This window comes from Acanthisitta chloris, unplaced genomic scaffold, assembly GCF_000695815.1.
Source record: "Acanthisitta chloris isolate BGI_N310 unplaced genomic scaffold, ASM69581v1 scaffold10563, whole genome shotgun sequence".
Lineage (NCBI taxonomy): Eukaryota > Metazoa > Chordata > Aves > Passeriformes > Acanthisittidae > Acanthisitta > Acanthisitta chloris.
Genome location: NW_008665407.1, coordinates 1 through 17,105, shown reverse-complemented (window position 1 = coordinate 17,105; position 17,105 = coordinate 1). Strand labels below are relative to the sequence as shown.

The window sequence follows — 17,105 nt, the reverse complement described above, 5'->3', positions numbered from 1 at the left end:
CGCACCCTCAGCCTCAAGCCGCTCCTGTTCGGTGAGTACCGGGCGCGCTGTCAGCCCGTGCCGCGGGAGCGGAGCCCGCGGGCCCCGGCGGGCAGGGCCGGGAGGTTTCCTGCCTGCGGTGGGGGTGTCTGTCTGTCTGTCTGACACCCGCTGCTGCCTCACACCCACTCGGGGGGAAATGACTTCTCGTGTGTTTGCATCGCCTCCCTGTGCTGCTTTCCCCTGGGGCAGCGTTAAACGGAGTGTGATTTTGTTTAAGGTATTTTGAGACGGTGTTCGCAGAGGTTACTTGTTCTGCATGGCCCACTTGGAAGAATTTGGAAGATTAACCTTTCCAGGTTTTTCATATTCCCTTTAAAATGCCGGGAACAGACAGCCGATCACTGGTGAGGACCTCGGAGAAGCTGCTCAGTATTAGGAAGGGAAAAGAGATCCCCAAACTTTTAGTAATAAATTATGAAAAAGCTATTTAGTGTTGGTGCTTCAGTGCTGATGAGTAACAGAATTGATAGACTTAATGTCTTCCACCATTTTGCATCCAGTTCTAGATTTATCTTTATTTTTGGCTGCTCTGATACACAACCACACAAGACCTGCCTTTCAGATATTTTAAAACCTTCTGTACCTTTCTGTGGTTTCTTGCTGTGACTGGTGAAGTCTCATTAATTGAACTCTGTGTTCTGGAAATCCACTGAGAATATACAAATTAATTTTTATGAGGACAGATCATTACAAAATCCCAAAGTCAGAGGAAACCTGTTGTCTCTGAAAAGATAGAATAGAGAATCTTTCAGATGCTTTGTCAGTAATGTAAATAGAGGTTTTTTTTCTGATTCCAAATAGATTATATACTCTGAAAGCCTGGCCATAAATCAGATAGGTTTGTTATCAAACTCCTTTAATGCAGGAAGTATCTGGCAGAAATATACAAAGGTCTTTTCTCATTTTTACATAGCTGTTGCTCACAATTTGCCAATTTCTGAGTGGATTTCTGTCTGATGTTCAGTAAACAGACATACCAGCCTGGAACTGATACCCCACAGCATCGCAAAGCTGATACCAATACCAGAGTCATAGACTGGGGCAATGGCTCTGGGTTTCCCTCAGGAAAACTCCTGTTTCCAGCTTCCCCTGTGCCACTGCAGTGAAAGCCTTGGTCCTGGCCTGCAGGGAAGGTGCTGAAGGTTGGTCCTGGTAGCACCAATCCCATGGTCTTTAGTTTGTTGTCCCAGCACCTCCATCAGTTCTGAGGGAAGCTTTGCTGCTCCCTGAGGATGCCATCACAGACAGTGACAGACATTCACCATTTGAGATGCCACAGGAGTCTGTTCTCCTTTGTCCTCTGATAAGGAGTCCCTTATTTAGAAACTGCAGGTTGTAAGACAGCTCTTATCTCCTGGCTGAACCTGGCAGGAGCCAGCACTGATTTTAAAAGACTTCCAGAGGCTTCTCTATCTATGCAAACAGTGCCAATCTAAACCAACTGGTTTTAAAAACTAATTTATTGCATATCTGTTGCTTATATTAGTGGAAATGTGTATTTAACTTGGTTGTGTTTGATAAACACAGAAGTCCTTAGTGAAGACTCCTGAGTTTCTGGACATTTAACACAAAGTGCTGCGGCATGCAAGAACCAATTTAGGGAAGCAGTGGCTGGTCTGTGATCTCTGCTTTCTGCAGAGCAGGCTGCAGTGGGACCACAGCAGCAGACACTCATTAATGATTTAATGTGAGCTCTGGGCTTTGGAGCTTGGGCTGGGCACTAGAGGGAAACTTGTGGTTTGTTTTTCAAATGTGAGTATGTCACATCTGCATCGAACCCAAGTGTATGTCACGGAGCCATGAAAAAAATCCCTGCCCTATTTTTTCCCTCCTCGGGCTACAAGGCATCATTTCTAAAGCTTTGTAAGTCAGACCATCTGTGCACTTTTTAGTTGGGAAACACGAGTAATCAAATAACCCTGTTAATGGAAAACAAATAAGACAAAGCCTTTTCAACCTTCAGAGCTTTTATGTGTTTTCCAAATGCAGCCTGTTAGAAGGCACTGCCATTGCAGGGACCACCTGACGGAGGATTCTGTGGATTGGGCAGCAGTTTGTAAGACAAGGCAGTGGGGAGGAATAAAAATAGGAAATTTCACCATGTTTTTCTTCTGAGCTTCAGGGAAGAGAAGTAATCACTGCACAAATGTCAGGGCGCAGCTCAATTCCAGTGTGAGTGTCTGAGCACTCGTTTCAGCCCACACTAGTCTGAAGAGGAGCTCACACCGAGGGCTGTTGATGTGCTTCACCAGCACGGGGAGGCAATGTGTCTCCATCAAACTGGGTGGCTCTCCACAACCAACCCTGCAGGCATCACCAACAAGGCAGAAGGCTTTCCTCCCAAAGGCTGTTTTTTCCCTTATGTTTTTTATTTCAGCCCCAGGTTTAAGCCAGTGGAGAAAACTTTCCATGCACAGTGCTTTGTTAGGCTTGTTTTCTCATTTGAGGATTTGCTGTTTCCTGCTCTGGTCTGGAGCACAGAGCTATGGCTCTGTGTACCCCTGCAAGGAGTGACAGTCCTACTTGGGTAAGAGAGTGAGCTGCAGAGAACTTGGTAAGGCTGAGTTTTCCCACCTTTTCTGTCTGCCTTGTGTGCAGGTGGAAGGCCAGGCAGCTGTGAAATGTTTTTCCTATGTCAAAACTGCAGGTAGCTTCTGCTGTGCTGTGGCTGGGGCTCACCTCCCTGTCCTGAGCAAAGCTGCTGTGCACACCAAAACAGAGGTTTGCACAGCTGATGTCTCACTCCTGCTCTGTTCTTTCTCGAGGCTCTTGTGATATCCCCAGTTACCAGAATCTTCTCATCCAGACTGATTTTTTTTACATTGAGAAATGGTTTCCCATGTTATGCAGAAATCCTCAGCTCTGTTTCTTTCCTGCTCACAAATGGCTCTTTGCTTTTACCTGTGCGAATGGTCGTTGGCTGTCTGCACAGGAAGCTGAAGGGGCAGCCTGAGTGACTGCTCAACAGCAGGGTTCAGCATGCATTTTTGAAGGGGCATTGCTCCTCCTTAATTTACCTCAGGCTGTTCAAGAGTAAAGTGTTTGCTCCATTACATAAAAAGCATCACTCAGCAGTCAGGGAAACTAGTGTAATCTCTGTGGACAGAAAGTAGGCAGGCACTTGGGCAGCATCAATGTCTCAGGGTCAAATAATGAAACTGATATACCAGCTCTGATGATGAGAATTATAAGGAACTGTTCCTGAAGGTCTCTTCTAGTTTGTGCTTGCCTGCAGAGTTCAGTTTTGTTGTGACATTGGATCCCACACAACGCTGTCCATCACACGTCCTGGATCTGCAGAGCTTTGTGAGAGGAACATGTTAAACCTGCATCCTTAAGCTCTGTCTTGGTGAAACAGGTGTCTGTAGTGAGGCCCTATCTGTGGACTATGACTGCTTCAAATCACCTAGAAATATGGACTGTACATCTCCAAAACACCACCTGCCAGGGAAAGGAGTTCTCTAGCCATAGGGAAGGGAGCAGTTTCTTATTGTTGGAACTGAGATTTTCAGACCTTCCGCCCTGCCTGTTCAGGGCAGCGGTGATGTTTCCACCTCCTCACTGCCTGGTGCAGGTTCCTGTTCTTCTTCTGCCAGGCATAGGCCTTGTTCACCACCACTTTGTCACTCTGTACTTCACCGCTTACAACGAAGACTCCTGCGTGGGTGCCTCTCATGATGTTGTGGGCGCAGGTGGCGTCTATGTCCAGCCACTGCTGCAGCCTGGAGGGGATTTCTGTTCTGAGCAGTGGGCCATGCTTCAGGACCTCTACCCTGGAGGGGTCCAGGTCAAAGTCCGAGATGGTGGTGGTCGTGTTCTTCCTCAGGATTCGGATTTTCACAGCTGCAGGGGTTGGAAAAAGAGCTGTTAATTCTGTTTGGTTTTCATAGCTCTTACCTACTTAGAGCCAGCCCAAGGCTTCTCTGCTGTCTCTGTGGGGAGGCATCTGTCCAAGCTCTTGTAATTGCAGTGAATTTGTAAAAGTTCTCATCTGAGGTTAGTCTCCAGTACTGAACATTGTTCTTAAATTCATAGAATTGTTTAGGTTGGAAAAGAACTCTAAGATCATTGAGTTCAACCATTTACCCAGCACTGTCCAGTCCACCACTAAACCATGTCCCTGAGTGCCACGTCTACATTTTCCAAATACCTCCAGGTGCCCTTCCCTGGGCAGCCTGTTCCAGTGCTTGATAACCCTTTTGGTGAAGAAATTTTTCCTGATGCCCAATCTGAACCTCTCCATTGCAACTTGAGGCCATTGTCTCTTGTCCTGTCGCTTGTTACTTGGGAGAAAAGACCTCCTTCTCAATCCATTTTCCTCATAAGAGTGGTAAAGCTGTATCAGCACCACTGCATGAAACCTGTAGGAAGTACAGGCACAAGCAAGTGGATGTGTCCAAGTCCTGGTCATGTGCAAATTACTTGACTTTTCTCTGAGCTGGGATTTCAGAAGGTGGCATGCCCAGGATTTGTAACTTTTTTTTTTTTTTTCCCCACAAAGTTTGTGTGCCTGAATTCAGGACAGTATCTTGAATACTGCCTGCCAGCTGATTGAGCAAAGCTAGTACTGCTGCCTGCTTGGGCTAGAAGAGGGGGAGTCACATTACTAGAACAATGGTATTGAAGTTTGGAATAGCCAACATGGATTTTGCTAAAGGTTTTTGTGGGCACTGATTGAAACATTGGTCTCTAAGGAAAAACCAGAGTAGGGCTTCTTTTTAGCAGCCACAGTCTGACACAGAAGAGCCCACAGAAATAAAGCAAGTCTTCACCATCAGTGCTGCCTGGAGCTGAGCTCTCCTGTTACCTCACAGGTAAAGTGGGTCCTGAAAATCCCTGGGATCTGCTGTAAAAGCTGCAGTTCTTCCAAGTCCATAACATACCATACCACTGCTTGGCTGCTGGAGGGAACAGCAGCAATTGAGAGCATGAGGAGGATACTCACCAAAATCATTGGCACAGAGGCTTTCCAGGATCTCCCTGGCAGTGCTGGCCTCCTCAAGCTCACAGTCCTTGCAGCTGGCTCGGGGCACTGCTGCAACAGAAATTTGGTTAGAATACCCTAGTCAAGCTTCACTAGAAAAGGGACAATGGAATTGTGTGATCTGCGAGTGGTGATTTGTTGCTTCCCGGTGACATTTCTTCCTGAGCTGCCCAGTCCCTGGAGAGACATCTCAGACAGCCAGGGTGGGAAATGTTAAACTCCCCTTCCTGTGGCTGGGGCAGACACTGCTTGTCGTGCTTTGTTCAGGCTTGTGTGTGTGCTGCATGTTAAAACAGCACTGAAAATGCTCAGTGAAGATGATCTAGTTTGGATGAAACAGCAAAGCCACTAGTGTGGCCAAACTCCACCCAGTGATGCTGAAATTACGTTGTTGAAATGTCTGTTCTCCCCTTAACTGCTCTTGAGTCTCCACCAGTGTCCATCAGTATCTGGATGTTTAATATAGTCTTCCAGACAGATATTTTTTTTCTGTTGTAGCTCATGTCTGCAGAGACTCATGCCCCTTTGTGGTGTTCCCTAACGTTTAAAAAGAAGGCTTGCAAAACATTTCTACTTAAACCCTGGGCACTGCTGAGAGATCAGGGCTGCAGTTCAGTAGCTCCACTGGAAGCACATTTCGCTGCTGGGAGCCTTCACACCATGAGCTCTCCTGCTGTGCCTGGGCTGGAAGCTTTACAGCCATTCCTTCCCTGTGCCCCAAACCCAGCGGGGTCTGATGGCACCCAAGGAGCTAATGAATACAGCAGAGAGAGGAACAAGCCAGAGTCAATGTTATGCTAATTTTCTACACGTAGTTCCCAGAGAGAACAAAACTAGAATTTTATTTTTTTTTTATACAGCTTAAAACCAGAATATGCAGAATAGAAACAAGACACAGGGTAATCCTGAAGAGCTTTCAGTGCTACATAGGGGAAAATGTATGAGAAAAAAACCCTTACTTCTCCTACTTGAGGAATTTTCATCCACGGAGACTGCTGCGATGCACAGCTCATGATCTGCAGGGAACTTGTTGCAGTTGAGGATTTCAGGCCAGGGGTAGCCGTAACAAGCCATGACGGGGGCACAACTTCTCTTGACAGCTTCGCACAGGCTGCGGCAGGGATAGATGAGCCTGGGCAGAGGAGGGGAGGAGGGGCGTTCAGCACTCCCACGCCTGGCAGCAGGCTGAGGGTCGAGCCCTGGCACTGTGCTGCTGCCACACAGGGCTGTGTTGCACACTGTGGTGCTAGCAGGCTATTTTGGGATCTTTTGATTTTTTTGAACATTTATGTCCAGGAAGCAAACAACACATTTCTGAGAACAGCAGGGATAAGGCTGTTTGATACATGCCGGGCCAGAAGCCCTTTGCCCCCCCAGGGAACTTCTCTAGTTGTGCAGGAGGCAGTTTACCTTTACAGGTGCCTGATTGGATACTCTATTTCCTTAACAGCTCTGTACTTTGATCACTGCACCTCAAAACTGGGGATATCTCTCTGCTGCTGGCAGTGTTGGGCTGGGAAACCCCCTACATGTTCAGGGCAGAAGCTGGGGTGAGGGAGAGGAACTGATGGGTGCCAGCAGTTAGTGTGGTGTGCGAGGGGGATATGGCAGTGGTGCCTGGGGTGGGAGAGCAGGAGAATCCAGAGGGAACATAATGCTTCTGCTCCTGCGAGATGAAATGCTCATGTTTCACTTTTAGAGGGCTGTTCCCTGCTGGGTAATTCAGTTGCCCCTTGCTGAGAGGGCCAGCACAGCATCTCAGGGACTGTGCTGGCCACACAACATGCATTTTCTCTCAGGAGGCGCATGCAGTTGTGCTCTTGGGGAGAGTTAACTGTTACAGCTGAAATAACTTGTAAAAACTTCTTACCTGTCCAAGCAGATCGGTGCAAAGAGGGAGCAGAGGAAAATCCTAGCATCTGGGTGGCACTCCCTGGCCAGCAAGGGCAGCCAGCTGGAAGACTGCTGGATCACTTCTGTCATGGTCTCATGCTCCAGCAGGTTGGGAATCCTCATCTCGGAGTAGCCGATATCGTAGCACAAGGCCATGCGGTGTGGAATGGGCATGCAGCTGGAGGATCTCCTCAGGTAGCTTGCCCAGGCCCCTGGAGAGCCCCAGAGCAGCAGACGTGCCATGAGAGCCAGCACCCATGGGCCACCCGACCTCCAGCGCTGCCTGCGGTGGGCTGTGACCATGCTTGGAGCGACGGGTGGGCAGCACACCCTGAACTGAGCTGCTGAACTGTGGGATGCCTTTTATAGCCTATGAGCCACCTCTCTGTCAATCCATCCTCATTAAGTGCAGCCCTTTCAGAGCCCTCATGGGGAAGACAATGCTCCAATTTTCGTTTGCCAGCGGCCCCGATTGTTTGGATTTTAGCAGGGGTTTGGCTTAGATCAGCAGGTGTGGAAATGAGGGCAGTTGGGGAGGGATGAATGACTTGGCCCGTGTGTCTTGGGGCTGTTTCAGCCAAGATTGAATCTCTGTTTGACACCACTGCTACAACCCATCCCCTTTCTCTTGCTCCAGGATTAGTCATTATTTCATAAACCCCAATGTTTTCCTCTCTTTTGTTTTTTGTAAAGGCAATCAAGTGTTGCTCAAAGTCAATTAGGAGGCATTTGTTTAGCTGGATCTATTGTCCAGCAGGCAGGGAGATAGGATAGTCTCACAGCCAGAAGTTAACTGTTTAGGAGAGCTGAGGGCAGAGAGGAACTAATTTGCAGCTGTGGGGCCAGGTTGTTTGCAGATAGGATTGGCAGCACTCAGCTGGAAACCTCCTCACCTTGCAACCTGCATGACAGTGCACTTTTCCGGTCAGCAGAATTCCTTCTTCATTCCGACATCCCGTTACTACCGCTGAAGAACAGGATTGTCCTTCCTGCAGCATGTAATTAAGATTCCAGAAGCCATCATTATTGTAGCCCAGTTTGGGGAGCTGGAAATACTGGGGGCGTTGGTTGCCAGCGCACATGGTTCATTGGGACCTGGTGCCATGCCACGAGGTCGGTGGGAGCTCCGGCTCTGAGGCATCCTCTGGCACGGGGACCCTGCACTCCCTGTGACGGAAATTGCTTCCTTGGAGGGTGTTATGGATACAGCTGGCTGCATTGTGTTCTAGGGCTTCCCAGGAACAGCTCATTTTCTACAGGGCTAGTTCTGGTCTGTACTTAGTGAGAAGCCAACTGCTTATTGACAGCTTGAGCTGATAGGGTTGATTTTGGGTCATGGAAGTAATTAATTTTTTTTCCCCACATTTTAGCGTTGTTGCTGTAGTTGATGTATAATGTGTCCTTGGCATATACCTGCAGGAGCTCTAGGGAGCTGTAATTTGGAGAGCAGGACCTTGGGTCTAGGAACACTTAAACCTGTCCTGCATTGGTGGTTTTTCTTTCCCTTTTCAAAAGTCGCAGCAGCTGGTAACAGGTTCACCATAGCAGTGGCAGACACCAGCCAGAAGGATCTTCTCAACCTCCTGGGCAACAGACTAACTGCTCTCCAGTGCTTTCCAAGTGCATGCCCAGTGTACCATGCAGCTAGAAATCTCCTAGCCTCGTGGTCATCAGAGGATTTCTCTGCATTCAGATTTGCATGGGATCCTGGAATTGCCTGATTGCTTCAGGAAATCTGGCAGTACCTGGATATGCACATGGCATTGCCATGTGCAGTTTCTGTATTGCATTTGAAAACCATTTTTAGTGGGGCATAAAGGGAACTAGTGGGAATACAGCTGGAATTTTTCTCCTTTCTGTTTGAGTTTCATAGTAGAGCAAAAGCTGTTTGGTTTTGTGCAAAGTGCCCTCCTCTCCACATGAGAGCAGGGAAGCCTGACACCCTGACCGTCACCACTGCCCACCATAAAGGTTTTTGGCCCCCCTTCCTGTAAAGCAGCAGTTCCCAGACTGTGATCCACACGGCACCTTTGAAGTGGTAATATGCAGTGATATGCACGTGTTTGTTCACTCCTTTGTCCATTGTGGTATCTGTGAGAGAGTTTCAGGGCTTGACCCCTACATCCAAACATTTAGGAACTGCTGCTATAAAAATACCTGCCTCCAGCAGCTCAGGTGTGTGGTGTGTGCTCTTTGAGAGCTCTTCTGGTAGTAGGGTGGATGTGTTTGAATGGCCCAAACTTAGGCAGTTCATAAATTTCCCCTCCACTTCTTTTTTTTTTTCTGCGTCTCCTGCCATGGGTATGGGATCGCACTCTAACAGTTCTTCAGTCTCTGTTGTTGCTCACACTTTTGCTGCAGAAATTCCCGACTTCCTGACAGAGGAGGAGTGCAAGCTCATCGTCCATCTAGCAAAGCTGAAAGGGCTGCAGAAGAGTCAGATCCTACCAACAGATGACTATGAGGAAGCCATGGAAATGATTGAAATCAGCCAGATGGACATTTTCAATCTGCTGGACCACAATCAGGATGGGCAGCTGCAGCTCAAAGAGGTAGAGGGCAGGACAGATTGGGGGAGGTTTGCTGGGGACCCTCTGGCAGTTCCTCTCCTCAGATAGTCTCTTGTTTACTCATGTGCCTGGGCAGGGCCAAACCCCAGTATATATCAATAAACACTTGCTTAATTTTATGTCTCAAGACTTGTGCCGGTCTTCAGCTTGGAAGTTTCTGGGGCAATGTGCAGCAGTTGTCATGCTATTGGGAGGCAGCAATAGTCCTTGGCAGGACATGTGTGATTTGAATATGCTGAATAAAATATTCCTTGTGCTGTGGGTTGCCTCTTGCTGGGTGTCCTGGGCAGTGAGCTTGCCACGTGGGCCCTGCTTTGTGCAGCCTGTAGGGAACTCACTGTGCAAATTGACAAACTCCAGCAAAGCCACCCTAGTTAATGAGCTGGGGGGGATAATGAGCACCTTGTCCACAGCTCTTCAGCACCCTTGCCCTGTATGGCAGGGTGCATCAGGGCAGGTCTGGCAGTTCAAGGATGTCACTCCCCAAGCTCCCATTCCAGGTGGAATCTGGTTCAGACAGGGTCTGAACCGTCCTGTGGGCCACAAGAATTGTGGAGTATGGGGAACTGTGCCAGTGACAACCCTGGGCAAGACCCCTTTCTCTGGATGTCAGAGCCTGGTGAGAACTCTCCAGGATTCTGCATCTCTCTGTACATGTGAAAAGGAAGCTTTTTGTTCCAGGCCCTTATCTTTGACAAGTAAAAGCATCCACTTTTATCAGCAATAGCTTTACTTACCCTTCCACAGAAAGAGCTGTGCCCCCTCCACCTCAGGGCTGGTTAACCAAGTCCCAGCAGTCATTTACCGTGACCTAAACTGGAAATAACAGCACTCATCAGCCACACATTGTGTGTGGCTGCCAGATGATTCTCACTGCGGTTGTCTCTCTGCAGAGATGTGCCTATGCTTGGCTGACTGATGTGCTGCAGAGGAGAGCCTGCCAGGCCTCACACAGGGAGTCTGTAGAGTTTATGGTACAAGAAGCCAGTGCCCTGTGTTGATCCATTTATGAATTTCAGGTGTTGACCCACACCCGACTTGGGAATGGCAGGTGGATGACCCCTGAAAACATCCGGGAGATGTACACAGCAGTCAAGGCTGATCCCGATGGGAATGGTAAGAGCAGCAGCATGAGAATCCCTTTGCCCTCAGCACACTGGATGCCTCACACAGCCGTGTCCCTTCCCAGGCCTGTGTTCTTCAGAGGAAAGTAACACTGCTTTAGAGTCCTTCTCAGGGAAGTAAACTCAATGTAAACCTCATATCGCAGCACTCCTGCCCCTGTGTCACCAGTCCAGCAGCAGACTGGTCCCACCACCTGGGGTTGGATCTTGCAGGAGCAGGACCAGAATGCAGTTCTGCACTCCCAGTCAGACCTGCCTTGGTTCATACCCTGCTGAAACAGGACCTTCAGAGTGTGCTTCTGCTCCCCTGGTCTGAGAGGCTGCTCTGGCTCTGGCTGCAGAGCTCTTACTACCTGGGATACAGGTGTTAAGACACACCTTCCATTCCCTGCTGTTTTCAAGGACTTCTGCAGCAAACTGGGAACCCTGTGTCACTGCAGGGGAGCGTGAAATAAGTGGAGATTGTCTTGTGGTCAGCCTTTGTCACTCACCCCCTCTCTGCCACTGCAAACTCTCTGTATTACTTGAGGCCACTTCTGCCCCTCCTGCCCCTGTCTCCCAAGGGCTCCCGCTGGTCCGGACATGCACTCTTAACCTCTGCTGCTCTAATTAGAGTGGCCTCAATTAAGCAGCACTCCGCTTCCTAATCAAATTAAGTGAATGCACAGGCTCTGCACGCTCTCTTCCAGTGACCTGGCATTGAGAGCTGCCCAGGAGGAGCTGCTTTGGAGTTGAAGCAATACCAGTGTGAATGTGTAAATATCCGGAGGGCACCCTATGCCTCTCTCCTCCAGGCTGATGGCATTCTTGGCAGAGGCATGACTGAGTCCTCAGTGGCTTCTCCACTATTCTGGACATTAACAAATGAAAGGTCCTGTTAAAGGGCTCTTGTTTCCAGTGTGCTGCTTCTCTCTGTTGTTAGACTGGTATGTGACACTGAAAGACCAGGTCACAACCTGGATGTGGCACTGCGTTATCAAAGACCACGGGGAGTAAGGGGAAGTAGGGACAGGGAGACACTAGGAATAATAACAGTGGATCATTTGGTCACAACCACTGGCACCTGAGGAATTGTCCCAGGCTGACCCTGGTGATCGGTCCTTCCTGATGCCAAAGGGTGCCATGTGCCCCAGGGAGCAGAACTGGCACCCACCAGCACTGGGTTTGCTGCCTGAGTGAGCTCCACTCAGCCCACAATGTGTGCTGGCTGCTGGGCAGCACATTGCACACTGGTGTCAGGGACCTGGTCCCCAGGGTGAGGCTTCCCTTCTCCAGAAAGGGGATACAATAAGTGTGAGGGTTTTTCTGAAGCCAGCAAAGGCAAAACTTACCCCTTGCTGAGTCTGTTGAGTGCAACCAGTGTCTGTTCTAGGAGAAACAGCTTTGCACCTCTTGCTTTTCTGTTATTTCTACTTACACAAGATCATACTCTGATGTATTCCTCACTCATGTTTTGCAGTTAGAAAAATGCAGGAGAATTTGCTGCTGGTTTTGGGTTTTGCTTTTTATAATTACTCTGAAAGGTCATGGTCTGAGGTGTCCCATTCTGTCCTTAAATGTGTCTATTTAAGTATCTAAGTAACAAGCCCCAAGACATGGGGTGGCACAGACTTTCTTGTGTATGTTAGGTCTGTAATGACTGTTTCTCTCTTTCAATGGATTGGTTTATGTGTTTTAGGCGTTTTTTGAAAGTTCAAGATGGTGGTTTACCTGTCCCAGTTTGGACCTTGCACGGTTCACTTTGTCAGGTTGCTGTATGCCCCTTGCTACAGGTGAAAGCATTGCTGGGGCCTGTGACCCTGGGCATAGGGGGTACAGTCCATGGTGGGCACAGGTGGACTCTGAATGGGGTCTGCTTGAGAAGGGCAGTTTCTGCAGTGCCCTCATTGGTGTTTCTGCAAGTACAGGATGCCAAGAACTATTACCTGCACCAGAGTCAGGTGACTCTTCCTCTGCTCCCATAGGTGTGCTGAGTTTGGAGGAGTTCAAACAGTTGAATATCCGTGATTTCCACAAGTACATGGGAAGCCAGAAAGTGAAGATGAGTGACTTGGTGCGCAACAGCCAGCACACTTGGCTGTACCAGGGCGAGGGGGCACACCAGGTCATGAGAGCCATACGGCAAAGGTAAGGGCCAGGCAGCCGAGGGGCCGTTGGGTTTGGGTAGGCACAAGGATCACCTGTGCTGGGAGAGGCAGTGGCAGACTTGCTAATATTCACACTTCCTAATTGTGTGGAAGTTTTTAGAGTATAAAGAGCAATGAACACAGACACAAAATGGGGAGAGGAGGTTTTCATTAGAACAAGAATTAGTATTGTCCCGTGAAAAAGGCAAAAGAAAAACCAAATCTTTCAGCATCTCCATTCACTTTTGGGAACAGCCCTATAAAACCAGGAAGACTTGGCATTATATGAAATCATTCATTCTAATTAGTAAATGAGCTTAGTGGGAGAAACTGCCTGTTTCCAATGCTGTCTGGGTGCCAGTAGTCACTGTCATTTGCTTTAGTTACTCATGCATTTCACTGAAGTCTGTCTTAGCTGTTCAGAGCTGACTTTGACAAGCACAGCCTCACCTCAAGTATGCCAAGTTAGTTTAACCCCCTGAGCACACATATTGCAGAGCAGCTCAGGCAGGTGGGAGAACCTCTTACCCTTCCCTTCATCTCAGATTTGGTACTGTGAGGAGCTGAAACCCAGCACACAGACCAAATTGTGTAGCTGTGGTGTTTCAGAAAATTGGCTGGAGATTCTCGTTCTTGTGGTGCTGGTCCTTGCCCAGAACATGGGTGGGTAAAATCTGTCCTGAGGCTTGAAAACGGCTGTTGGCCACTCCTTTTCTTCAGTGCATTCCAGTGGGAGAATGGGATTGCATATTGCCTTGATTAGGGCAGACTGTGGCTGCCACCTTCCCTGTGCCAGCTAGCCAGCAAACACAAGCACCGCTCTTCAGTTGGCCTCTGCTGGGAGGACATGAAGATGCAGCACTGAATGAGGCTGTTAGTCCTCCCTGGGACCATGCAGTGCCTGGAGGGGCTTTGCCACCTGCCCCAAGGGCTTCACCAGTCTGGATTCTCAGAGCTCTGAGTGTTCTTTGGCAGGTCTCAAGACGTACCTGCTTGCCTTGGGGATGATCTCAGATGTAGCAGTGGAAAAATCCCAGAGCAGGAGGGCTCCGGTCTCCTTGATCACTTCCAGTGCCCCTCTGCCCTGGGGGAGGCTACTGAAAAGGCAACAGGGAAAGGTGAGTTAGGTGACAAGACTATTCCTAGAGCTAGTCTCTCGTTCACTCTCAGCAGGGGCCCTGTGCTTTGCTAACTGTCCCCGAGGTCTGTAGGTGGTGTACAGGAGTCCAGAGAAGTGATGAGATGGCACATGAAGGCTCCAGGGACACGCACAGAAGGGATCTTGCTGGGCAAGCAAAGTCTTCCTGAGAGCAGTCCTGCTGGAGATGCACCCTTCGGCTTTGTTTGGTTTTTTTTGTTAACCTTGACAAGGACTTTCTGAGCTGATGCTGATGGTCCCACAGATCTGTAAGGACCTGGTTATCTCTTGGCATGCTCGCTGCAGCCCATCCGTCTCTCCGGTCTGTCGGGGAAGGGGGTTATCTTTTTCTGGATTTACTCACTGCTTGGGAGTAGTGGTCAACCAGAGTGAGGGTGTTTCCACTCACCTGCTCTGCTCTTCCCTAGGGTAATGCGCCTCACTCGCTTGCCCCCCGAGATTGTGGAGCACAGTGAGCCCCTGCAGGTGGTGCGGTACGACCAAGGAGGGCACTACCATGCCCACATGGACAGTGGCCCTGTCTTCCCTGAGACTGCCTGCAGCCACACGAAGCTTGTTGCCAATGAAAGCGCTCCCTTTGAGACCTCCTGCCGGTAAGCTCTGCCCTGGCACGCTCTGGAATGCATCAGGGAAGTGGTGTGGAGAGCTGGTTTACCTCACCTCACATGGGACTCGGTGCTTGGGTTGTGGGCTCACAAACTAGCTCAGGAGGTTGCTGGCATGAGGGGGTTTGAATGAGGAGGTGAGCAAATCCTCTGGGTCCAGAGAGGAAGGGCGGAGTGTTTCTGCAGAGCTGCTGGGCCATTCCCACCAGAACCTACAAAGACACTCTCGTGTGTGGAATTTCTTTGTTGTCCTTGTGTTATCCTTGGAGAAAAGCTGATGAATATTAAATCATTGTGGTGTTTTGGAGGAGCCACTGTACAGACAGCCCCTCTGCATTTCCTCCTGTTCCAGGTGTGCCTCCTGACAGCCACTCTGTCTTGCAGGTATGTGACTGTGCTGTTCTACCTGAACAATGTGACTGGGGGAGGCGAAACAGTCTTTCCTATTGCTGATAACAGGACGTATGAAGAGATGGTAAGCAAACCTTTTCTACATGTTACCCCTGGGGATTTTGAGTATGTATTTGAATGTCTTTATTCACTGTGGGTGCAGAAGGGGTCTGGATTGTGAGGTTGATGGGTGTTACCATTTGTAGCTAGAGCATGTTGAAGCTGTGCTCTGCTTACAGTCCTTTCCCTGAGGCCAAGGGGAGAGGTGCAGGGCTGTGACAGCTGCAGCTCTCCCTGCTCAGAGGTGCAAGGTCTCTTGGCCTTGCTGCCATAACATGAGTCCTGCTCACTTCTGTCTGGATGGGTTTCCTCAGACTAAGCCTTGGCAGGTATGTTGTGTTCCTGTCTGGCAATGTGTTAAGGAATGAGCAGCTGCTCAGAAACAGGTTATGGACCTCTAGGGGCCTGAAACTGGCTGCTCCAGGTGGGTTGTGGAAGCCCTTGGGTCAGCCATGTCCCTGTGGGGCACTCAGGCAAGGGGCAGGGTGACAGCTGGCAGCAGGGGCAGTCAAGTGCACGTGCTTTGTTCCAGCCTCATTTCCAACACCTGCCTTGTGGTTTCTCTCCAGTCTTTGATCCAGAACGATGTTGACCTGCGAGATACTCGGAAAAACTGTGACAAGGGCAATTTGCGAGTGAAACCTCAGCAAGGCACTGCTGTCTTCTGGTACAACTACCTGTCGGACGGAGAAGGTATGGGCTCAGTTCAAGACTCTGCTCTTGGGAGCAGTAGGACTGCAGGAGGTGACAGCCATAGTCTTGCTGTGGCTGGGAGCTCAGAAACAGCCCAAGGGTGGTAGCTGCCTGCTAGTGGGAACCATAGACTCTACTTGTCACCAGCTGGGTAGGAGCTTCCTGACTCTGAAAGGCCTTTGTTTACAGGCAGTAGGTCAGTGGCTCCTGATGTCCTTGGGGGATGGGACTAGCTAGCAAACAAAAGACCTTGGCTGCACTTGCCATCGCCAGCTGCCTCCCATCCCGCTGTGCGAGCTGGAACTCCTGCTGGAACTTGGTCTGCGATTCAAAATGTGTCACTGATGTGGTGTTGCCCAAAGGGGTGGGGAGGGGAGGTAGACAAAAGCACGGCCATGGGCTCTGCAGCACAGGGAGGCAGGGGCCACCCTGTACAGGCTCTGCTTTGTAGCTGAGCCACAGCCCAATGGTATGTGTCCTTGGGGCTGTTTTTGTCACAAAGCACAGTGTGGTTTTCCCTGACAAGTTGTGGGATTGACAGGAATATTCCAGGCTGCTGGTGAGTATGGCTCCAGAGCGTTTTGGTGGCAGATTTTGAGCTATGTGGGGAAGGAGCATAGCATCCCAGGTCCCCTGGGAGTGGCTCATGTTTCCATCTCTAGAAAATCCACAGAGAAGGTCACAAGACCAGTGTTTGTGTTGTTGGGTGATAATACTAAGACCATTGCTGTCCTCTGAGAAGAGCCCTGTGGTGTTTTTATGAGCAATGTGTTCCTAAATGGAAAGTGGCTGCTGAAGCAAGTCTGCCACAGAAAAACCATGGGACCTCTGTAAAGAGAGGGTCATTTAGAACTGCTGAAATGCTATCCCTAGTACAGCTGCAAGCCTCTGACTTTCACAGGCCTTCTAGTGGCAGCACCATCTCCTCCATGCCAGCTTCCATTTGTGGGAAGGGTTGAGAAAAACAGCGGCTGGATGCAGAATGCAAGAGCCCCTTGTGCTGAGTAGAGACGTGGAGGCAATGGGCATTTTGCACTCAGGGGACCTCTGGTGAACTCCTCATAGGTGCCAGGGTGGGGTGGCACGAAGGTGAATGGGCACCAGAAGGAGCAGCTCCTGTAAGGTGTATCTGAGCTCAAGTCCAGGCGGGCGCTGTGGGCGGGAGAGCTGGTGTATCTGAGCTCAAGTCCAGGCGGGCGCTGTGGGCGAGAGAGCTGATGTCGGTGTTCGCTGGCCACGTGTCCCTGTGCAGTCCTGGCTGTGCTGCAGCCTCCTAACAAGGCTCTGCTCCGCAGGCTGGGTCGGGGAGCTGGATGACTTTGCCTTGCACGGGGGTTGCCTGGTCACCCAAGGCATCAGCAGTTCCAGCAGGAGATGGAGCGCTACGCGGGGGCTGAGACGGGGGCCGGGCCCGGAGCCCCGGGCGAGTGGACAGTGGACAAGGCTTACAGCGGGATGC

The 17,105-nt window shown here is 49.9% G+C and overlaps 2 protein-coding genes across 2 annotated transcripts; one reads left to right on the top strand and one right to left on the bottom strand.

The window, feature by feature from the left end:
- Positions 1-3: 3 nt before the first annotated feature.
- On the top strand, positions 4-17,069 carry P4HTM (prolyl 4-hydroxylase, transmembrane (endoplasmic reticulum); the record flags this gene model as incomplete). Its single annotated transcript, XM_009071744.1, has 8 exons — positions 4-31; positions 9,281-9,471; positions 10,509-10,605; positions 12,578-12,740; positions 14,306-14,491; positions 14,888-14,978; positions 15,523-15,646; positions 16,942-17,069. Coding segments are annotated over 8 exons (1,008 nt in total), but the record flags the coding sequence as incomplete, so codon positions are not given.
- On the bottom strand, positions 3,551-7,174 carry LOC103799422 (secreted frizzled-related protein 5-like). The gene is made up of 4 exons (XM_009071743.1): positions 6,897-7,174; positions 5,986-6,158; positions 4,988-5,074; positions 3,551-3,885 (listed from the first exon to the last, which is right to left on the bottom strand). Exons 1-4 carry the CDS (start codon positions 7,160-7,162, stop codon positions 3,551-3,553), a joined length of 861 nt encoding a protein of 286 aa, XP_009069991.1. The 5' UTR covers positions 7,163-7,174.
- Positions 17,070-17,105: the final 36 nt, after the last annotated feature.